The sequence below is a fragment of the Rhineura floridana genome, chromosome 11 (assembly GCF_030035675.1).
Source record: "Rhineura floridana isolate rRhiFlo1 chromosome 11, rRhiFlo1.hap2, whole genome shotgun sequence".
NCBI lineage: Eukaryota > Metazoa > Chordata > Lepidosauria > Squamata > Rhineuridae > Rhineura > Rhineura floridana.
This window is the reverse complement of record NC_084490.1, coordinates 73,658,601-73,675,943: the sequence shown is the minus strand read 5'-3', so window position 1 is coordinate 73,675,943 and position 17,343 is coordinate 73,658,601. Positions and strand designations below refer to the sequence as shown.

At 43.2% G+C, this 17,343-nt stretch overlaps 1 protein-coding gene across 3 annotated transcripts in view; it reads right to left on the bottom strand.

The window, feature by feature from the left end:
- Window positions 1-16,900, bottom strand: part of SLC9A3 (solute carrier family 9 member A3) — a 71,115-nt gene extending 54,215 nt beyond the window's left edge. For 2 of the 3 annotated variants that reach the window (XM_061589695.1, XM_061589696.1), the window contains exon 1: window positions 15,858-16,900. In XM_061589695.1, coding sequence (XP_061445679.1) covers window positions 15,858-16,059 — 202 coding nt within the window. In that variant the 5' untranslated portion in view covers window positions 16,060-16,900. The remainder of the gene's footprint in view (window positions 1-15,857) is intronic. The other variant, XM_061589698.1, reaches the window with a different exon arrangement.
- Between the last annotated feature and the right edge of the window lie 443 nt (window positions 16,901-17,343).

Genomic DNA, 17,343 nt, shown 5'->3' with positions numbered 1-17,343 from the left:
CAGTGTCAGTATTCTGTAGCCACTAAGCTCAGTTCTTGTTGGGCTGGTTTTTTTGGGGGAGGGGGGATTTCCCTCCTTAGGTTTTTTTTCCTAAGATTTTTTTTGGCATTTGTCTAAACTTGGAGGTTCCTCAAACCCAACTGATAGGTTTCTCTTGTATGTGGGTGGTGCTGTTTGGCTTCATAGCTAATAGCACTCCTACCTGAATGCTGGAAACAGAGAAGATGATAGGCTCCCACTGAGCAAAGCAAAGAATGACATAAATTGTATTCTTTTAAATGCAGTTGCTGAGTCCCCTCTCCCTGAACTTTCCTCCCCAAAACCTTAAATGCAATTGGATACTCTTATTATTGGCTCCTTCTCCTAGCTCAACAAGACTGGGGAAAAGGAGTGGAGTCTGCAGAGGTGGAGAATGGAAGGCAGAAGCTGTTTGGGCAAGGGAAATGCTTGCTTTAGCACAAGGATGGGGAACCTTTTTCAACTCAAGGGCCACATTCTCTTCTGAGCATCCTTCTGGCCAGTAGTGGATGGGGTCAGAGGCAAGAGTGGATGGAGCAACAAACACGAACTTTACCTTTCTACAGTAGGCTAGTTTCTCTGTGTGTGTCTGCGCGCGCACACACCTCTGTCCTCCATCCAGGAAAGCAAGAGGCATTATCAGTATTTAAGGGCACATCCCAGGAAGGCAAAAACATTCACAGTGTGAAGTGGGGTGTGGCCTGGATAGAGAGTCTTGATGGCCAGATAAAGAAGCCTGAGGGGCTGCATTTGACCCCCAGGCCTGAGGTTCCCCACCCCTGCTTTAGCACTTCACCACCTCCCTTAATTTATTGACGAACTGCACTAAAAATGAAAGTGTCTTATTTGTTGCGCTGGTAGATAGTTGGGAAAAAAATTGTTGCATGATTTGGGCTGCTAGAATAAGGGAAAAGTGGAGGGTGTGCAAAAGAAGTAAGGACCAGAGATAAAGTACTGTGAGTTCAGACCCTATGCTTAAAAACTGTCTAAACATGAAACACTGCATAAAAATGGCCAACTTTTCACCTACTTTTATCTTCAGAACTCTTCCTATTTCCTGCCAGAAGGAAACCTGTGTTCATGGCATGTCAAAGGACGCATGCTTCATGTTAATATGTGAGTTTATGTAAGTTACTGAAACTGAGGATGCATCCACATGACACATTTAAAGCACTCTTACACCACTTTAACAGTCACAGCTTTCCGTAAAGAATCCTGAGGACTGTAGTTTGTTAAGGGTGCTAAGTATTGTAGCTCTGTGAGGGGTCTCCTAGTAAGAATACATTATCAGGTAGGATCATTGTGTGTTAACCACCAAGAAGCTGGACCGTGAGCTTACCGCAGCCACACATGATTTTTAAAAAATCCATAACCATATATTTCTAAGGTGCTACAATTAAAAGCACGCATTTCATACTGCTTTAGAATTGTGTAACCTCATTACTCTGTACCATAAAACATTACTCATGACAACATGATCTTAGAGCCTGTGCTTCTGAGTGAGCTAATCAACACATTGTCTTCTGAAGAAAAGAACAAGGAATTGAAAATCATTTATCTTGGCTCTGATGTACTCAGAAGAACTAGTTCAGGCTCAAAAAAAGAAAACGAGAAACAAGAAGGAAAGCTATACCTTTTCACCTAATTACATTTTAGCTCAGTACAAAACTTCAAGGCATGAAAACAAGGTATTCTTCTGTTCTTGAGAAAACAACAGCTGTGAATGAAGTACAATTCATTTATTGTAGACTAGAGGAAATCAAAAGTGATGGGTGTCGACCACTTTTTTAAAAAAACATCAGGCCACCACACGGAAATACTGAAAATAGAAGACTGAGGCTGGGGCTAAAAAATCTTGCAGATGCAAGAATCGAGTTTCCAGATGCCCAGGTGACCTAGATCTTGAGATTAATCCAATATATGCTATGTTTATGATAGTGGTGCCACCAAAACTCACATCTACACAGTGACTAGTCCTCCAAAGTGCTGCAACATTTGTATGTTCCAACCATATGGATCAGGTGGGTCAGACACATCATGCTCTTGGTGGCAAAGAGAGAGGACATAGTAACTCACAATATACAGCTTTGATCAACATGGCAAGCATGTCCAAACACTGTGGCAAGAAGAGAAGTCACAACATCCCCAGGCTATGTTCATTGTGAAAAAAGGCTGCAATCCGTCTGATGTACAGGAAAATATCTGCTTACCACAGTGGTTGTCAAACCATGTTGCACTGAAACCTAAGGTTCCTCTGAAGCACGTGTGGGAAATTTTAATGCTCCAAATATTGTTGAACAAAAATTCCCATCAGCCCCAATAAGCATAGCCAATGATCAGGGATGATGGGAGTTGTCATTCAGCAACATCTGGAGCACCAAAGGTTCCCCACACCTGCTCTGAAGTTATCAGAGATTTCTCATTGATAAGGCCAGTAATGAAATACTAACTGCTGAAAGACTGAGTGCTGCTATGCCTGATCTTCCCCTCAGTGCAGTTTTGAGTATGTTACCGGGCAAGTTCTCAGTTCATGAGGCCTGGACAGTGTCCCATATGAGTTAAGTGTGAGCCCTGGCTAAAATATGTCCCAGAATCCTCTGCAACATATAGGGATTCCACGGCAGATGTGCAGGAGCTCCTTGTCACCAAAATCTATGTAGAGAAGGTAGAAAGTTTAAAGCTGACTAGCTTGCAGCATTCAGGGTACAACTTAACTATGCCATGACCATAGGGGAAAGTGATTTCTTCAGCTCTAAGAGCCATATTGGCACCATACAATGAGACAGATGGTCACAGCCTGCACATCTAGCCAATCTTCCTCTGTGAGCTTCCCAGCAGTATCTAGTTGTTGGAGACAAGAGTGCTTCATTAAAAAGGACCTTGGTCTGATCCAGAAGTCAGTTCTTATTGTAGTAGATCACAAGGGAGAAGGCCCCCTAAGGTATGTACAGTTCAAGCCAGAAAGGACTTTCTGGGTTAAAACCATTGTAACGGAAGGTAGGGGGGAGATATTTTACTCCCTTTCACAATTGCCAGTCTGGGTCAGCTGGTCATGCCAGAGACCCTCAGGTAAACTGCCACCATACTCCCTTTAGGATCTCTCTATCCCCAAGCAGGAGCGATTTCCAGAGATTCAAGGCCAATACTTAGGAGTGCAGGCAGAAAAAGTACCCAGCACTTCCCTGAACCCAAAGTAGCTTGCTTTTCTCTGTCAAACTGCACTTATATATAAACACAACATGAATCAAATTGATCTAGGCACATGAGGGGGAAATTCCCTTTAAGTCTGGCAGAAATGCACCCAAGACTCCAACAACCAGTTTTATGAAGTTTTTTAAAAATAAAAAAGACAGCAAGAGGATAAGTGGAAGATGCAGAATGTTGCTTCAAGAAAATATTTAAAATAATGTTTTTGTTCAAATCTATCTATCGTAGCTACTTACAAACAGGCTTCTGGTCTGCTCACATGTAATGTTCCAGAGTAGATTATCAAATTGAAAGACTTTGAGGGACAAATGACTATATAGCAGCAGTCATCTTTAAAAATAATCTTTTAAAGAGTTTGTGACCCAGGTGGGCCATCCCTGACAAGTGGCTGCGGCCAGCGAATCACAAATCAGTCACAGTCCATCAAGGAGATGATTTGATACCAGTGTTAACTACCTCCAGATTTTCCCACTCTCTGCTAGACAAAGCCTATTCTGTTCTTTGCGTATTCAAGAGGAGACGTGACTTGTCTGCTAGGACATAATGGAGGACAAGAGATACTGGGCCCACATTACAACAAACACCTTTAACTTTGCCAAGCTATGCATATGGTATGCTTCAAAAAACAAACATTACATCACCAAAATAGTTGAATTCTGTGAACTGTATACATTATGCAAACTGAACAAACTTGCATGCTTTGTTGTGCATAATTTATTCTGTGACATTAATTCTGATTTTTCTAATGAAGGGAGGAACAAGGAACGATGGAGGACCTCCAACCACTTTCAGATTTATTCTGCACATTCTCTGGCTTTTGAGATTTCAGGACACATTTGTCCAGTCCTAGCTAATCAAAAACTGTGGGGTGGGGTTAGGCTGAGTTCATCCAACAAGTCACCAGAAGTCAGCAGGCAAGGAGAGTCTACCCAATGCGCAGGGAGGCATCCTAGAAGAGGCACCAAAGTAAGATCCTGAAGCAGAAGCAGGAACAGGGGACAGAGAAGCTCCCACATGGCAAAACAACTTATTTATTTATTTATTGAATTTCTATACCGCCCGACTAGCATAGCTCTCTGGGCGGTGTACAACAGAAAAGTATTATACACAATAAAAATCCTATAATTCAGTATAGAAAACATGTAAATAGAGATCCACAAATCTAAAATCACTTTAAACATATTTAAAAATTAAAAGACTAAAATGCCTGAGAATAGAGAAAGGTTTTAACTTGGTGCCGAAAGGATAACAACGTCGGCGCCAAGCGCACCTCATCGGGAAGACTATTCCACAGTTCGGGGGCCACCACTGAGAAGGCCCTGGTTCTTGTTACCATCCTCCGAGCCTCCCTATGAGTCGGAACTCGGAGGAGGGCCTTCGATGTTGAACGTAGTGTATGGGCAGGTTCATATCGGGAGAGGCGTTCCAGCAGGTATTGTGGTCCTGCGCCGTATAACTTGTCCAAAAAGCCCTGGAACTTCCCCATATGGATGGAATATCCCCATACAGATATATTGTTACAGTTTTCTCCAGACTCTGTCTCCTCTCCGTGAAGTGGGAATCTTACATCTGGCACTTTATCATTAGTCTGTTTCCCCAACAGGTCTGTTAGCATCTTTGGTGAGATGGGGCAAAAACAGTTGAGACAGATCTACTAGGTTAGAAAGACTCTTGGAGATATTTCTGTCCCCATTCTCCAGCCAATCTGCTGTCTGCACCACCCAGCCAATCACAATCCAAAACTATATTGCTGTGGCCAGAAGATCCTCCCATCCATCTCTAGGCAGAAAAACCACATAAAAATGTGTTTTACTAGTGTTGAGGGCACCTTAGCACCAGCAGTTTTGCAGGTTCCCACTCTCTCTTGTAGTCTAATAGCAATCCAGCCAATCAGGACACAAGTATTAGCATACAGCCACAGAAAAACATTAACAGGGCTGTGGTCATGGTAGATCTATTATTATTTATATGCTCTGAGCATGTGCAGACTGGTTTTCTTGAAGGCCACACCTACACAGCACATTTCTGGGAGACAGGCTCCAGTAATGTTTGCTTCCCTGAGCAGCCTTAGAGTTTATTTTCTTTCACTGACCTGCCTATCTGTGTGAATGAGCATCACTCAACACACAGTGTGTCTCTTCTATGTTCATTTTTTTTTACCTATACTATTTTTCTTTTTCTTTTTATAGATAAGGCAGGGGGGATTTGAAGGGATTCTTTACGTGTCTGTCAATCCTGCTGCAGTCTACCAATATTCAAAGCTGATAGAATTAAAAAGCTTCCTTTTCCTGAAAGGGGGGGGGAGAGTAGGAGAAGGGAGACTTTTTTCAAAGGCATGTTGGGACATTAATTCCTTTTGGCCAGCAATGGATGCTGTGAGCCTGGCAACTTCTTGATACACATGCATGAAGAGAATAGAAGTTTTCTTGGCTATCTTGAACAGGATTTGTATTTTTTGTATTAGGCATAACATTGTTTGCTCTTGGGGGGGGGGACGAAAAGACTGGGTATAGAAAAAGGGTTAATCTTAGTTATGCTTGCAGGCTTCCCATGGGCATTTTGGCTGGCCACTGTGAAAACAGAATATTGGGCTAGATGGACCTTTGGCTTGACCCAACAGAGCTCTTCTTGTGCTCTTTTCCAGCTATTTGGAGGAATTACAAACTGGATTAGTGTGAAGAACGTTTGACCTCCAGATGTTGCTGAGCTACAACTCTCATCATACCTAGCCACTGACAATGCCTGTTAGGACTGATGGGAATTTTTAATTCAACAACATGTGGTGGGCTAGTGATTCCCCACAGCTGCTTTACCTGTTGTAGAATCATCTCATTACATACAAAGGTTTCTCATTGGTGCTCATGCCATTTATTTCTGAGGCTCATCGTTCCTAATCATGCTTCCGCCTACTCAAGTTTATGAGAAGAGACTGTGGTCTGTAAGAAGGAATTGGTGGTGTTAAACACTTTAGGCTGCATCGTGCTATGATTGGATAGAATATTGTCTGTACATTTTCCTTCTCAGTAAGCCAAAAGCAAAACAAACCCACTGGAGGATCTGGGACCCTAATTTAAAATTTCTCTTCTCTGTCATTGGCTCATTGTATGGTGTTGGGTATATTATTCTGGTATATTTTCAGTCAAAGGGGTAACCAACTAGCTATGGCTTACAAAACAGAGATGAACCAATAGTCAAGTAGCACCATAAAGTCTAGCAAATGTATTATTGCATCATACATTACCAAGTATGATGCATCTGATGAAGGGACTCTAGCCCCCACAAAGAAAAAGTAAGTCTTTAAGGTGCTAGTACTGGTTTTGTTTTTTTCTTGTCTTGTTAAAATTGCACTATGATATATTTTACAGAGTTGTTGTGAGGATAAAAAGATTATGAAACACTTTTGCAAATTTAAAATGCTATTATAAACAGCAGGATGGTGCAAAGAATGGTTCTGGTGAGAATGCAGTGTGCAGAGCCTATTTGTAGTATTTATATTTATTTATATCCTGCCCTTCCTCCTAGAAGGAGCCCAGGATGGCATGAATAGCACCCTGCCTGCATACCCCACCCAGATAAGCCTGTCCCACCATACAGCTACACACTGGATTTGCCAAGAGTCTGTACTTAAGTCCAATGTTTGTAGGCCTGAGTATCCTGGCTGTACCTCAGATTCTTTTTTCTTTTATTTTTATGCTGGGTTTTTTCATCATTCTAAATCAGATCCCCCACACACACACACCCCACCCTCAATTCAAAATTAGGACAGGCATGCTGGAGATAGATTTTTTATTTTTATTATTCATCAATATTATGATATTATCAATATCATCCATTCCACCATTCCCCCAAGGTGGCATTCACCGGTCTCCTTTTCATGTTATCCTCACAACTACCCTATGAGGTAGACTATATTGAGAGACAGTGACACCCTAAGGTCACACTGTAAGCTTCAAAGCTGAATGGTGATTTCACCCTGATCTCCTTGGTCCTGGCCCACTTAATATCCCTTCATTTTATTCCACATTCTGAAAAGAAGATGTAGAAGTGAACAAGCTGGAGGGGAATAATCTTTTCCCATAAGTCTGGAAATTTATGGGCTCCCTTCTTAATAGTTCTGTGTAGCATCTTTAGACTAACTAATTCAGCTTGTAATCCTGTACACACTTATTGGAGAGCAATCCCTATAGAATTCAGTGGGCCTTACTTCTGAGTAAAGTGCATTTATGTACATTTAATGTACAGAACCAACACGAGAAATTCTGACAGCAGGGATCCCTTCTGAACACAGGTAGACACTTTGTTAGGTGCTAAGTATTTATATCACTGCAGTATCCATGGTTTCTTTGTAAAGAAGATAGGGAAATAATAAGAACAGGTGGAGGCCTCACAACTTCTATCCCAGCAAAGAAAACCAGAACAACTTAGCTGTGCCTCTGCAACCTATTTGGCTACCAAGCAGCTCCACCAGGTCCCACCCACCACTGACCAGAAGATCCTGCAGCTTTGAGTAGACGATGTGGCAGTTATTCAGGGAGTTCAGGCTCTCGTTTCCAGCATGGGGTTTGGTCTGCATAGGGAGTCTTGGCTCCTGTGTCCAGACTTTTAAAAGCCACAGAGATTTCTTCAGTTATAAGTCAGCAGCTAGCTTCTCTGCAGAGCTGCATGACTTCATGACCCCACTGATCTCTCTGACAACCCCTCCTCAGAGTCAATGTCCTGGCCCCTAATTGTGGCTAGAGTCATGACAAATATATTTGCAGCCATATGAGATGGAAACATAAGGTTTTGTATAAATGAAAGCTGAGAATCTCAAGGAGTAGAATTCTCTAATAGCACCCAGTAGCATATTCTGCACCTTCATCCTGTATTTTTTGACGAATCATGGCACACAGTCACTTTGAAGCACTTGTGTGCAACTAATAAATATAATAAATATCAAAAATAAGAATAAATACAGATAGCCCAGTTGGTCTATCTACACCAACTGAAGCTCCCAAACAAAGGGCAGCCTCACATAAAGCACATGGCAGTCATTTAGCCTCACAGCTATGAAGGTATCAACATCAACAATAATGATATTATGTAACTGCTAACAAATATATTCAGCAAAGTAACCCTGTTTTTCCTCCTCCTGCATGTTCTTTGTACCTTCATTTAAAATGTTTCCACTTAGTGCCTTGTGTTTCCTCTTGGCTCTGGAGCTGCGAGATAGCAGTTGCAGTACTTGTGATAGCACAAGCCTTTGCCAACTTTGGTATTGGATCACACAGGTTTCATTGAGATCAATAGTTTAGTGAAACCATTACCTTTGCTATTGTACAGAGGATTCAGTTAATTATTTTGCTGTTGCATTTTACCAGCTTCTGATTAATTGCCTTTTTTCTTTTGAAGGCCACATTCCGTTGGGGAGAATCTGAGAGGGGCCACATTCTGGTGGTGGCAGAGCTATAGCTATCATTGGAAGTGGCCAGAACCAAATATGGGTGGGGCCACCCCATTTCTCTCCCTCTTTCTGGCCTTTCCTTCTCTCCCTTCCTCTTCCTCTCTAAGCAGTGGCCTGTTGGGGAAGGGACAGGTCACTTGTCAGAGGTCTGAACTGTTTGCTTGCAGAAGGATTTTGATATTTAGCTGAGGGCTACAGGTTGCTCACCCCTGGCTTACAGCATATTTTTATCCAGTGGTTTGCTCCTTTTGGTGCTTTTCTTCCAAAACACCTACTGTGTCCAAGAGCATAGTGTTATTCTAAGATAGCTAGACTCTTTGGAGGAATTAGTTTATCCTTTTGGTTTCCATCATCCTTCACATATATGTTCTAAAACTCATAATGCCTTATGGCTGGGCAACATACAACTGCACATGATTTATCTTTATTTTCTTTATCTCCATTGTTCAATTGGTTGTGTGCCTTTCCATAATATGTGTAATTGGGTGTGTGAATGAAACAAGTAAATCTTGCATTCCAACAATCCTAAACTAGCATAATTAAAAGGATCTGTTGTTTACTTAATGTACTGAAAAACCACCACCAAAAGGGATTCAAACTTAGACTCGCTCAAATGGTGCTCGTGTTGAAGCAGATCTTGATTCCTTATGTAAATACAACTTGCTGCTGTGAATAGATGCCGCATTATCTGTGGGATGTAACGTGAACCATGTAGAGCTGTGCTGCTTTAGGATCTCATTTCTTTCTGTAAATAATTAAGACTTGCATCTAGAAAAGTTTAGTTGTGCCCTTGCATGTGCATGACTAGGAGGAGGTGGAGACAAAGGAGGGGAGGATACAACCTAACAAGTCTTCTGAATACATTAAATTAGTCAGATGGAAACTAAATATGATCACAGGCATCCATTTACAGTAAGGAAACTTAACACAAGCATTGTTTGCATAAGCCCTAAGACTGGAAGGACTAACTTGGCAAGTCTAGGCTTCAAGAAATTCCAGGCAAATATATTTATTTATTACTGTATGCTTATTATAGCCAAAGTACAGATTTAAAAGATATCTGATGCAGCAAAGCTATATGCTTCATTGATAAGATAGTAAGCCACGTGAAACCAGTACTTGTGCCTTCTCCAAGGATGGAAAAATCCTTCTTCTAATCATACATCCACAAAACCAACATGAAGGAGCAGGCCCGGAGCCAGACAGTGTACATGAGAGTAACAGTTTGCTGTGGGGTATGGACTTTGTTTATCAATATAAATGTTTTCAGTTCAGAAGAATAAGACCATAGTCCTAGGCACAGGCAAATAAATATCATTTATTCTCAAGTAAACATGCATAGGATTGCACACTGTAAGCATACCACAGCTATCAGATGTGCTGGTAGCACTAGTCAAATATCTTCAACTGCATTTAATTTACTGAATATTTGTATTCACATTTTAAACAAAAATTAAAAATAAATGCCCAAATTTGTATCAGTCATTGCCAGAACACTGAAAGTGAGAAGCAGGTTACTCATTACTGCAAAACTGAGTAGAATATGCCTGCATATTTTCTCTTATATACCTTCATAAGTAAACATTTTGGACCATAATATATAAGTATGTATCTTTCCCCAAGCCCTTTTCCCACACAAAAGATTTTCCCTAACAGGATGAAAATCAGGATCAGTAGGCGATTTTAAGCACAAAAACAGCAAGCCAGGAAAACCTTCTTCCACCCACTGCACCTGATGTCATGATCTTACAGCTTTTTTTCTGAAAAATATAGGAAAAATGACAAACAACTGCATGCAACTTGTTATTTGATACTTCGTGTACTATCCAACTGTAGTCACACACTTTTCAGTTGATTTATTTACATTGATCTATGTGGCAGAGATTTACAGTGCATGTCTATTTGGGAGTAAGTCCTCCTTAGTTTTGTGAGATGAACTCCCAAGTAGGGGTGTTAGGATGGCAACTGGGCAGAGCAATCCAACTCATGAGAAACTGGCGGAAGGGGTGCTGGTGGAGGAGGAGCCATTGGGAAGGTTCATGGCATCCAATTGCTGTTTGGGTGGCTCTGGGCCGGTTGAACACAGGCTCAGCTGGGAAATGCACACAGGGACCGGAAAGTAAAAGCCAACTCTCACAAATACCCCTACTGGGGAGTAAGCACTCTCCACAGACTTCCATTGTAATTATTTTCTTAGACCGACCTTTTCCTTGGCATAACTTTAGCCCAGATTGAGATCTGCGGGAGCACTCCAAATGGGAGTTGGAAGTTGCGTAAGTCCCCTCCTACCCCCTCCTCCAACATGCTCCCGAATGCCCCTTTTTGGGGCCTTACACTGGGCTAGGCTTTCCTGGCGGACTCCTGGCTGAATCAGCAGGGCCCCAGCTCCACTGTGGCTGAGCCTGGTTCTGCTGGCTCAGCCGGGGGTCCACCATATTCAACTTTCCTCAGCCTGGCATAAATACGAGTTGGATTGCACCCTTAACCATTTATTTAATTATCACATTGCAACCAATGGAACTTTGTTGAGTTTACTTTGGCTGGGCCATGCCCATACTTTTTTTTTTAATGAAAGTTGAGAATTCTGGGAAGGATCCGTGGAAATCCCTGAATCTCCCCATGCCTATAGCCTCACAAACATGTCCTTTATGGTCATATCACACAATATGCACCAGAAGTATCATGCTTTAGGATAGGTATGCCAAAATAATTATTACACCTTGCAAGGAAGCATATAGAACACACAACTCCAGAAGTTTCCAAAATGTTGACATTTTCTTCTGTTGGCATGGTTGAGAGCCATGAGGAAAAGATGTTGCTGCTTCCAACCCCTACACGGACTTTACTGTCTGAAGGGTTGATCAAACTTACCTCTTAACAAGAATAGAGGATGCTGCTACTACCACTAAATATTATTATTATTATTATTACTATTGATGATGATGATATAGGCCTGAAATTGTTTCACAGAGTGACGTAGTCTGTGATTAAGGCCTTGGACAGCTTAGCAGATACTCCAAACACAGAAATAGTATCATTTCTAACCAACCAGTAGTGTTGGAATGGTTTATGAATTATAGAATTATGAAGAAAAATGGCACAGCAGGAAAATAAATTAACACACATACACCTCCCCCCTCCTGTTGCTACTACTCTGAAAACAAATGTGTTCATACACATGCACACACTGTGGCTAAAATATAAGTGGGGGAGGAAGTTGGGGCATCCTCTTCTCCTAGGCATTTTAGCATGTGTTTTTAAATTGTTTTACATTTTTTAAATTGTGTTTTAAATTGTTTTTAAAAGATGTTTTAAATTTGTATATTTGTTTTTAATGTTTTTAGTTACTGTAAACTGCCCAGAGAGCTTCGGCTATGGGGCGGTACACAAATACAATAAATAAATGAGTAAATAAATAAATTCACACATCTCCTGTATAATGTCTAATTTGGCCCTTAGTGAAATTTCTCAGGGCAGTGAACACACACGTTTGCACCTTCACCAAGCCAGTAGTGAACGTTCCTATTTGTAGAAGCTGTCTTGGAAAGAAGCCTTTTTAGAGACCACACAAAGGATGTTATAATGTGGCACTGTCAAGAATCCCATCATCTCTCCTCTACTTTGGCTCTGCAATGAGAACTGAATTCACCCCTACACGTACAGAAGTGGAAGAGGAAGAGGGAAGGATGAGCAGATAACAAAATCGGCTGCAGAGAGAGCCAGTGTGGTGTAGTGGTTAAGGTGTTGAACTATGACTTGGGAGACCAGGGTTCGAATCCCCACACAGCCATGAAGCTCACTAAGTGACCTTGGACCAGTCACTGCCTCTCAGCCTCAGAGGAAGGCAATGGTAAACCCCCTCTGAATACTGCTTACCATGAAAACCCTATTCATAGGGTCGCCATAAGTCGGAATCGACTTGAAGGCAGTCCATTTCCATTTTCAAGGCTAAGCCCAGTGCACTGCACCAGAAGTGAGTAGCTTCACTTTCTCTAGCTTCTTTTCAGAGATTTCTGCCCAGGAGTGAATATTGTCTGGTAATTTTATTATTGTTAATTGTTTTCGAATTAACCTTGGAGGCTAGCATGTTGAGCTAAAAATATGTAGTATCACTCCCCCTTCTGTTGGCTCCAATCCCTTCCCTTTAATCCCACAATTTTGACCTTTTTTTGTCTTTGACCTTTGCACCTACATGTCATGGATATTCATCAAAAGAATTAAAGGCCAAGCTTTAGCACTGTATGCCATGGGTAATGGAATAGGGATTAAGAAAATGTACCAAAGGCTAAATGCATTTGAGATAGTACAGGACCCACCCCTCAAAGTTGCTTCACACATCATGTCTGTTCCAGCTGCATTGATGTTATTTCTGATGTTTTCCACAGTAAGTACAGAAGGAGTGAAGGGTAGCATTGCGCCAACAAGCCTTGATTTAACCAAAAACACCTATTCATTTGCCCATCGTATATGTGCTTCCTGTGAGAAACATCAGTAAGGCTGTGGCAAACTCAAATGGCAAAAAGTTAAAGGGAGGGGAGTGTAGGTTCAGGAAAGTGGAGCGCTGCCTCGGAAAGCCTGAAATCCCAGCTGCAATTTTTTGTGTTTCAGAAGATAACCAGTGCCAGAGTAAAAACTTGGTACTTAACAGAATTTGTCAGTAACATATTATTCTCTAAAACAGACATATTGCAACTCCAAGTGTATTCATTACTCAGTCACATGTGCAAGATATAGCTATACAGGTCAGCATGCACAAGTAAGAGATCTTCTCTCTCACCCTCCCTTCTCTCTTTCTCACACACTCCCACACACAAATGCATAACATTATTATATAAAGAAACCCTGGGCTCACTCGCTGAGAGTAATAGCCAGTCTCATATTTTGCTTACCCTCCCAAATCTGAATTTTAACATGTATATAAACCATGTTGTCTCTTTAGCTACCAGTACATTGAATAGGTGTGGTGCTTTGGTTAAGAACAGGAATTATGAGATGGCAATACCTAGTTCAAATCTCAGTTCAGCCTAGGCGACCTTAGGCTCAACCTTGCCCCAGTCCCATCTGAATCTAGGTAGACTGATACTGGCCTATCTTACAGGGTTGTTGTACAGATCACTAAGACAAGGCAGGAGGAAAGTACTGTGTGTGGTTTTATTTTATGCATATATAATAACCATTATAATAATGACAATTATAATAATAGAGATCAAGAACTGCAACAGTCTCCCCATATTATATTTCACCAACTTCCTAAACCCAGAGCCAAACCACACTTTAAAGTCAAGTGCAAAAAATACCAGACTTTAAAATGCCAAAATACACACACAAACACCACCAGTTAAATCAGCCCCTGCTTCTGGGTTTACTGCAGGAATCCCTGGCCATTTACAGCTGGTATGCAGTGGGGAGGACAGCCTGGCTGGGAGTCCAGAGTCTGTGAGTTCAAATCCTGGCTGTCAAGGGCCAGCTAAAGATCACACCCACAGGGAGTGGCTCAGGGGTTACGTGCCCTGCCACCTGTGCAGCCATGGGCAAGCTGCATAGTCCCAAGAAGTCCAGTTGCCCCCCAGCTGGCAGTTGCGGACAAGGAAGGGGCTGGCTTGTGCAGCTGTGGCAAGCTGAGCAGGCCCTAGCCAGCTGGGGAGGACTAGCCTCAGATGGAGGCAATGGAAACCCCCTCTGAATACCACTTACCATGAAAACCCTATTCATAGCGTAGCCATAAGTCGGGATCGACTTGAAGGCAGTCCATTTCCATTTCCTGGCCATTTAAATATACATGCACTACTCATGTTTGTTGGTACAACACATGCATTTTGCCACTGAAACTTGGTTACCTTTTTTACCTGAGTTTTAAAAAGAAAAATGTGAATTGTTCTATAGTGTTGATATACAAAATGCAGAGGAAGCTGGTGGCCCTAGACACATGAGACTAAGCAGTCAATGTAAAATAGGTAGCGTATGGTACTATGAAATTATAACACCACAGTCCAACAGCATCACAACTAAGCATTGAATATTATAATCCAGGATCATCAGTACAAAACTGCTCAGATTTTAATAATAATATGCACAGGGAAATTCTAACTGCCAAGTTTAAAAAGAAACCTGAATAATGTAACTGGGAAGTTTTCCTGCATAAGCTCCTTGGACACAATTCTTTGCAGTGCAAAAGGCTAGCTTGGCATTAGCAGAGTAAGTTTATTTTGGAGTATGACTGAAAGACAGCAAATGATCAGTCATTTCATTTATTTGTCCGGGGGTGGGTGGGTTGGATTTGGTTTTTCTGCCTTTGACACTAGGATATCTTGAGCCACCTCAGATTCTGTGGGACAGCTTCCCATATAAACAACATAGGCTGGTCCAAGCCATTGGTCCATCTACCCCAATACCGTCTAGTCTGGATGTCTTTTCGGGCAGGGACCTTTTCAGTCCTGCTGTATCAGATCTTTCTGATTGGCAATGACAGGGCCTGAACAAGGGGCCTCTACAAGCAAAGAACATGTTCTAACATCACGTTCTCCCCAATCTCCAGAGCTTTTTATTTGGAAATCCTGCCACAGGATTGATCGACAGCAACTCTTCAATGTCCCAAAGTACAGGTCTTCCTCTTCTCCCCCACAACATGAGATCCTTTTACCACATGCACACGATGATCTCTCCTCTAATTCCAATAGATTAAAACTGCCAGATTACGCTCTTCCTCCCCCAACTTTTGAAGGAAAGCAATGTCCTTTATTCCATAATGGAGCCAGTCGGAGATGCTTCGTAAATCAAAAAAGGACTTTTCATTCATTGCCATACAGCTACATATATGGAACAGTACAGGTACGTAGCATCCCAGGTTTGGGGGATTTTACCCTAGCAACTCTGACATTGAACCACACTGATTTGCAAAGTGGTCTTTCTTCCTGGCCTCATCCCAGGACCTGAAGACACTGATAAGCAAAACAAAGGACCATGTGCCAGATACTAAGTCCCAGTGCCAGGTAGCAATACCTGAGCAATAACATAATTGTATGCTCTGTATCCTTTAGTGGGACAAACTATCCCTAAAGTCAAGAAACACCAATTCAGTTCAAGAACAATCAACCTCAAAGTTTAAGAGGCACCAATTTGCCAAGGGACAGTATAAAAGAGTGCAGGGCAGAGGTGGGGGAACAATGCTTAGAGGATGTCTCAGACTTACAAATCTTGGCCAGACTGGCCACGAAGATCCAAAGGACGATGATATAAGGTGTCTGGACATGATGCCATTTGAAAGTGACGATCTGGAAACCCTGACTGCCATGCTCTGGCGAGCTTTCTTCAGTTCCTGCTACGGCAGGGAGAAGGAGAAGTCCCAAAAGGAGCCCCCAAGGATACCCCAACCTCATCACCTCCAAGCCCATCGGGGCAGAGTGCTGGTAAAGTGCTGTTCGAAAGTGCTGGCAGTGGGATCTCCGGAAGATTAGCCTGCTACGTTTGTTGGTCCGAGTGGCACCCTGGATAAGCTAAATGGACAACTAATGCCCGAGGAATCTGGCAGAATTAAAAGGCGCCTGTCGGAGCATCTTGAGTTGGCGGCAGCAGGTATTAGATGTCGTATTGCACATGCCTGCCCAACTGCGCACTGCCGGCAGGGGTCGGCCACTCCGCCACTGCAGCCACCTTTATGCTTTGCACCCACCCCCCACCCCAAGCGGTCCAGGGGCGGAGCTTCCCTAGCAGATCCATCTGGCTAAGGTGCTCAACGCCGGAGGGCACTGCCCGAGTCCGACCGAGTAGAGCACACTGTAGTAGAGATGGAGCATGGGGAAGGGGCGGCGGCGGCGGCATCTGTGTGCGCTTGCAGATCGCTGAGATGTCCCGATTTTTATTCGATTTTGTGGAAGTGTATCGTGATATGGACAACCCAAACCCGTCTCTGCTGGGAAACAGGAGTGCTGGTCTCGCCACCGAAAGCCGGGTCGGAGGCACTGGGACGGGCGGCAATGGCATACTTGCTCGGTTTGGAGGATCGGGACTCTTTCCTTTCTCGTGTAGGGGAGGGCGCCCGGGGAAGGGAAGGAGCTTTCCTCTTCTTTCCACTAGGAAGATAGGATTCACCCCCTCCCCGATGGTCAGGTCCAGCCGCCCGAGGTTACCTCTCATCTCCACGTGGTGGAGGAGGAGGGAAGCCGCGGGCTGGGTTTTGTCCGCCGTCTGCCAGGCTCACCTCTCTGCGCTTTCTTCCCAGCTGAGATCGATCGTTTTGCCCTGCTCCTTTGGAAAGAGAAAGCGCGCCTCGCTATTCGCCGGCAGGAGGAAGGCGTGGCTGCTGCGGCGCCATCTGCCCCAGCTGCGGCAAAACGCCGCTCGGCGTCCCAATCCCTTGAAGCCGGCGAATCTGGCCTAAGCACCTCTCCGTTTCCACATCCAATTTGAAAAGGGCACGAGGCCTGAGTGGAAAAACACTCTGAGCCCATTGTCACGACTTCCCAACCCACCGCGCTGATGGGTTCGACAGTGCGTTGGAGTTCAAACATCCCTGGCGGGAGATAAGGGAGAGCGCGAGAAAGGCTGGAGGGAAAACAAACCCAGACAGGCAGCGACGGGCGACTTACGGCTTAATAGCCGGGGGGGGGCAAAAATGGATACTGAAATTCTAAGGTAGCCGTCTCCGATGTCATCACATGATGATACTTTGTAATTGA